At 53.6% G+C, this 6,611-nt stretch overlaps 1 protein-coding gene across 1 annotated transcript in view; it reads left to right on the forward strand.

Annotated features, from left to right (window-relative positions):
• The first annotated feature begins 380 nt into the window (after positions 1–380).
• TMC2 (transmembrane channel like 2) overlaps positions 381–6,611 on the forward strand; it is a 56,851-nt gene continuing 50,620 nt past the window's right edge. The window contains exons 1-3 of the mRNA XM_040446810.1: positions 381–414; positions 2,674–2,992; positions 6,298–6,450. Of these exons, the coding sequence (XP_040302744.1) occupies positions 381–414; positions 2,674–2,992; positions 6,298–6,450 (506 nt within the window). The remainder of the gene's footprint in view (positions 415–2,673; positions 2,993–6,297; positions 6,451–6,611) is intronic.

A 6,611-nucleotide genomic window follows, 5' to 3' on the forward strand; every position in this document is an offset into this window, starting at 1 on the left:
AGATCGATCAGGTTCCCTGGAAGCAGAGCCTGGTATGGGGATTTGTGGGCATGTGATTTATCGAGGATGGCTGTCAAGAGACAAGGAGTGAGGGAAGCAGGACAGGGCAAGGGAAGGAATCGAGCCAGGATGTATACTCAGATGGACTCTAACCATCCTGTGATCCCACAGGAAGCTCTGGAGTATGAATGAGCCACAGATTTGCTCAGCCTTGAGGCAGAAGACTGGACTTTTGTACCTCTGTATCAGTTAGTAATTGGCCATGGGCTGACTCAAGGAGAGGAAAGGGATGTAAACATCTGGGCATTTCCCGGCAAGATGGCTCCCGTCAACCAAAGGCTCCCTGGAGAAGGGAGAGCCTGTGAGCTGTTAGAGCCACCATGCCCAGGAACCAGGGGATGATGCAGTGGCCCGGTAATGGGATCTGGGTTGACCAGGGGCAGCACTTACCAGAGTACCCACAAGGAAGCTGACTCAGAAAGAAAAAGCAACCTGCCCAGCCGTACCCAGATAATAACCATCAGAACCAGACTTCAGACCCAGACAGCCAGACTCTGAGTCCCCAACTCCGCCTGCCCAAATCCAGCCCCACCTACCACAAACTAGTTCTGGTTGCTGTTTGACAGGGTGGCCTGCTTCTCAGAATGTAAAATCTCTAGGGGCAGGGAAGCAGCTAGGAAAGCTCTCTGTGGCCACTGCATTGCATGCACAGCCTTGAGAGACTGCATAAGGAGTAGGGTAGAGGTGAGAATTTGGGAAGCTGAGAGTCCACGTCCCAGCCTCCATGACTGCTGCTGGGAATGGCAGGTGATGAACTTCTACTCTGCTCTGCCCAAAGTTGGGGCTCTTGCAATGCAGCTGGGGAAATCTGCCTGGCCATGACACAAAAGCCTGGATGGTGGCTCCTGTGGACAATGAGACCAAGTGCCCTGCAGAAGAGTTCCCAGGCACTGCCCACTCAGAGGCAGGGCCTCCGGGCGCAAAAGTGGGAGGCAGGCTGGAGACAGGAGGGGAAGGGGCCTTCGTTGAATACACCCCATGGGCCAGACTTTTTACTCCTGCTTTTCATTTTTATTTTTTTAGTGTTTATTTGTCTTTGAGAGAGAGACAGAGATAGAGTATGAGCGGGGGAGGGGCAGAGAGAGGGGGAGACACAGAATCCGAAGCAGGCTCCAGGCTCTGAGCTGTCAGCACAGAGCCCGACACGGGGCTCGAACTCATGAACCGTGAGATCATGACCTGAGCCAAAGTCGGACGCTTAACCAACCGAGCCACCCAGGCGCCCCTACTCGTGCTTTTAATTAACCTCCCAACCACATAAGGAAATAAGGGTTACCAGAGCCATTTTACAGATGAGGAAACTGAGGTGCAGAAAAGTAATTTATTTGTGGCCACAGAGATAATAAATGATAGACATGATCTTTTCATGCAAACCAACATAGCTCGTAACCTGTGTTCTTTCTAGAAGTAAAAAATATCTTATTTCTGGGGCACCTGGGTGGCTCAGTTGGTTAAACCTCCAACTTCATCAGGTCATGATCTCGACCTCAGTTCATGAGTTCGAGCCCCGCATCCAGCTATCTGTCAGCACAGAGCCTGAAGCCTGCTTCCAATCCTGCCTCCCTCTCTCTCTGCACTTCCCCCGCTCATGCTCTCAATCTCTCTCAAAGATAAACATTTAAAAACATTTTTTTAATACTTTATTTCTGGATAAATTATCAGGGGAGTGTCATCCGTTCTCAGATGTCAGTCACTGTTCTGTGTTCATTAACAAGCTGATGGAGAAAGTATGAACATCCCCATGGCAGACGGGAGCTCAGAGAGGTCAAGTGACTTGCTCAAAGACACCCAGCTAGTAAGTGACGAAGAGGTTGGTTATTCATACCAGAACTTCATGATAACCTTGCCCGCATGTAATTCGTAACTTTGTGAATAGTTGTACTTAGCCTAGCTGTTGGGCAAACTGTTGAGGAAATTTCATACTGTAGATTCTGTTCAACCAGGCCGTTTGCCAATGCTACAAAGTCATGGTTGATACACGCACTCACGGGCGGGGTCCTGTGAGACAGCAGCCCCTGGAGAAAGGAGCCTGTCAGTGGTCCAGACAGAGCCTCGCCAAACAGAGACGGGGGCTTGGCCTGGCCCTGGGGGTCAGGAGGTGACTCCGCTCTGACCCCAAAGAGCTGCACACCCACAAAGAGGAAAGGCATGTGCCTAAATCTCTAACCGAGCTTTATTTATTTATTTTTTGTAATGTTTATTTATTTTTTGAGAGAGAGCGTGAGAGCGTGCACATGAGTGGGGGAGGGGCAGAGAGAGGGAGAGGGAAGCCCAAGCAGGCTCCACACTGTCCGTGCAGAGCCCGACGTGGGGTTCAAACCCACGAACGGTAAGATCACGACCTGAGCCAAAACCAAGAGTCGGTCACTCAACCGACTAAGCCACCCGGGTGGCCCCCCATCTACCTGAGGTTTAGGTAAGAGTGTGGGAGTGCCAACCGGTCAGAAGAGGGAGACGTTAATTCTCATCGCAGACCAGGGGCTCCGAAAGAGGTGGCCTTTGGAGCCAACAAGCTCCAGGAAGTATCTTGGACAGCTGGTGTCTCACAGCCGGGGGCACTTTCCTGGGGTGGAGGCGGGTGAGGCCAGAACTGTCCAATTCCTGCCCCTGCAGGTGACAGGTCCGGGAGGAGACCCTCAAAGAAGCGGGCTCCCAGAGCCGAGGGTGCCGCGGGCAGGCGCGGAGCCCAGCCTGGCCAGAAGGAACGGGCCGGGGGCAGCCCAGGGCCGGGGTCCCCCCGGAGGAAGCAGGCAGAGCGCAGGAGACACCGAGAAGAGCTGGGGGAACGGGGGCGGAGCTCCACAGAGAGGACCTGCACCGAGAGGAGGAAGAAGGATGGGAGGACTTCCCTCAAGGAGCAGAGAGCACCCTCAAAGAAGGGAAAGGAGGTGCCGAGGAAGGAGGAGACGTGGAAGCAGCTGAAGAAGCACAGGTATGTTGTGATTCTGATCCAGTGCGTTTATGATCAGTGCCCTCCTCTCCTTTGGCCTTTCTCCCTCCCGTGACAAAGGGCTGATGTCCCCTCCCCTGGTATAGGTGACCCCTCCAATCTCCTGCTTCTGTTTGTCCCCCGCTTTTCCACCACCCTGCTCTCCCCATCTGGGGCAGAAATGGGAAGAGGGTCTTGGCCACGCTAGGCGGAGGGGACACTGGGTGCTCTCAACCGCAGTGCCTCATGTCCGGCAGGTGCAAGTGGACGTACTGAGTGGGGAGGTGACATGGCAGCGGGGTGGGACCAGATCCCAAGTCTCCTAAATTTCAGCTGGTGGCTCACCGCAGCTCTTGAAGAGGAACTGAGAGAAAAGAACAAAACTGGATTTAGGAGTCATCGTAGGACTTAAGCACACCATTTCCCCAGTCTGGACCTGCGTCCTCTTCTGTGAAAGGTGGCATTGATTTAAAGGACCCTCGAGGATTCCACCAGCCCTGAAACCTAGGATGTGGGGGGTTTGTTTTTTTCCTTCGTTCCATTAGCGCTGGCACATGTGGGTTCACAGACAGAGCCAGCTTCAGGAGTCAGCAAGTCACGATTTGGGTTCCATTCTTTGCTGCCAATTTTTTTTTTTTTTTTTTTTAACGCTTATTTATTTTTGAGACAGAGAGAGACAGAGCATGAACGGGGGAGGGGCAGAGAGAGAGGGAGACACAGAATCAGAAGCAGGCTCCAGGCTCTGAGCCATCAGCCCAGAGCCCGATGTGGGGCTCGAACTCCCGGACCGCGAGATCGTGACCTGGCTGAAGTCGGACGCTTAACCGACTGCGCCACCCAGGCGCCCCTCTTTGCTGCCAATTTTGATGGGACATCTCCTTCTCTTTGCCCCCACCCCCCCCTTTTAGCTTTCCTCACTTCCCAGGATGTTTTAAGAATCCCTGTTGATAATGGCTGCAGAGGCTTTTGAAACAGTGGAAGGAAGTAGGGCTAGGGTGAAGGTGATGTTCCTTCCCACTGGGGTCTAACCCCCTCAAAAGGGTGTTCCACCGCCCCTCCCTGCCTTTACAGAGGGAACTGAGGCCCTCAAAAGGGCCACTGATTTCCTCTGTCACCCATGCCGGTCATCTCCGGCTTGGTTAGGGCTTTTGTCTCCTGCCTGATTGTCCTTGGACATAAGCTAAAGGGGTAAAGAGTGCATCATGGTGCCCGGAGCAACTTAAAGAGAACTTGAATGCATGTTGATCAAGCCCTGAAGTGTCCTGAGCATTCGAGGGAGGCTGCCCCACCCCAAGCAGACCGCAGGTGTCTGGACGGCAGAGGCAAAGCGAGGGGTGCCATTCTCAGCCGAGTGTCACGGCAGGGCAGAGAGAGAGACGGAAAAGACTCAGTCGTGTTCCCCAGACGCTGACAGTCTAGTAGGTAAGATAGGACATGGGCACCAGTCATCCTAAGACAAGGCGGAAAGCAATATGCACTCGAGAAAGGGTTTGATGAAATGCCTTTTCCATGGGGCCTTGAGGCATCCGGGTTTCTCCATCGAGAAGGTAAGCATTTCGGCCAGTCCCTGAAGCACACGGGGAATTGAGGCAAAGCCTGAATGCCCCGCACTCCCAGACCGAGGGACCCCTGAGGAGAGACTCAAAGGAAGCTGTCAAGGGATGTGCATGAGGCACGGCAAGACACCCCTGTGCCCTCGGCTGTCCAGCGAGGTGCTGGACCCCTCTTCTCTCCTCTGGCCCATGAGGTCTCCTCCGTTCTTTGAGTTCCTCAGAAATTAAAACTCATGGGGACTGCTGCAAATTGTTCTCTAAAACCTGCAGGGACCCAAGCCCACATCCTGTATTTACATTTATGGAAGTGGCTAAGAAGGCTGCCTGGGCCTGGCCTTCTCCACCCACTCCCTCACCCCATGGGCAGCTGTCCCGCTCAGAGTTTTTTTCCGCAAGCAAAGGACACTGTGAGGAACACACACAACAACTTAAATGTTGCAGCAGCTGGGGATGCCCGGGTGGCTCAGTAGGTTGAGCGTCCAACTTCGGCTCCGGTCATGATCTTGTGGTTCGTGAGTTCGAGCCCCGCGTCAGGCTCTGTGCTGACAGCTGGGAGCCTGGGGCCTGCTTTGGATTCTGTGTCTCCCTCTCTCTCTGACCCTCCCCCTCTTGCTCTCTCTCTCTCTCTCTCAAAAATAAGTAAACATTTAAAAAGTGGTTTTTTTAAATTTTGTGGCAGCCGAACACATGTGGTCTCAGCTGTGAGATGTTGAGGCTCCTTACACAGGGAGAAGGTTTCCGGATGCAAGTCTCCTCCCCCATGCCATCCAGTACGACGGCCACCAGCCACATGCTGAGCCCTTGAAATGTGGCCAGTGTGACCAAGGAGCTGAATTTCTAATTTAACTTCACTTTATTTTTTAAGTTTATTTATTTTTTTTTTATTTTGAGAGAGAGAGAGCGCGCGAGCAGGGAAAGGGCAGAGAGAGAGAGAGAAAGAGAGAGAGAGAGAGAGAGAATCCCAAGCAGACTCCGCATGCCAGCACGGAGCCCAACTTGGGGCTCGATCTCACGAACCGTGAGATCATGAGCTGAGCTGAAACCAAGAGTTTGCTTAACTGACTGAGCCATCCAGGCACCCCTCACTTAACTTCATTTTAATTCGGTGTTAATGCTACTGAGCTGACACAAAAGTTAGTGAATTTACTTCACTTGGATGGACAGCTGTAGTTTTGAAATCGACCTAACTTTGGGGCACCTGGGTGGCTCAGTCGGTTAAGAGGCCAACTTCAGCTCAGGTCATGATCTCGCGGTCCGTGAGTTCGAGCCCCGCGTCGGGCTCTGTGCTGACAGCTCAGAGCCTGGAGCCTGTTTCAGATTCTGTGTCTCCCTCTCTCTCTGCCCCTCCCCCGCTCATGCTCTGTCTCTCTCTGTCAAAAATAAATAAACATTAAAAAAAATTTTTTTTAAATTAAAAAAGAAAAATTTCAAATGACAACGCGTGGCTCAGGCTGTATCTCCCCTGGGCAGCACTGTGCTAGAATGTGGCGGGCGGGGAGCACGCAGAGAAATCGAGTTGGGGGAGGCGACCCTCCCGGTGTCTTAGGCTACAGGACAGAGTGGCAGTCTCTTCTGATGGGGGCTGGGAGTCACTGAGGGCTTCTGAGCAGGGGCGGGCCTCTGAGGGGTGGTCAGGGCTGGGAGGCTCGGAACACAGCCCGCCTGCCTTGCCCGTGGGCTCCCCTACATTCCGCAGGGTGTCTAAAGACACCAACTTCTCACTCTCCCCTCCTCTGCCCCGGGCTCTGCCTCCAGATCGCCCTCCTTGGCCTCCAGTGCCTCTGTCGGGGAGTCTCTGTCAGAGGAGGAACTGGCCCGAATCCTGGAGCAGCTGGAAGACAAGAAGAAGCTCATTGCCACCGTGCGGAGCAAGCCCTGGCCCATGGCAAAGAAGCTGACTGAGCTCAGGTGAGCAGGTGGTGGTCGGCCGGGGGCCTCTTGATGTTTGAGAGGCTCAGCTCCTTCTGATGGGCCCGGAGTCCCTTCCCCCTCTCCGCCCCTTGACAGGAAGGGAGATTCACCCTCCCACTCTGCTTTGGTCCCTTCAATCCCTAACACAAGCATAGCGC

The sequence above is a fragment of the Herpailurus yagouaroundi genome, unplaced genomic scaffold (genome assembly GCF_014898765.1).
Source record: "Herpailurus yagouaroundi ecotype Mexico unplaced genomic scaffold, PumYag 196, whole genome shotgun sequence".
NCBI lineage: Eukaryota > Metazoa > Chordata > Mammalia > Carnivora > Felidae > Herpailurus > Herpailurus yagouaroundi.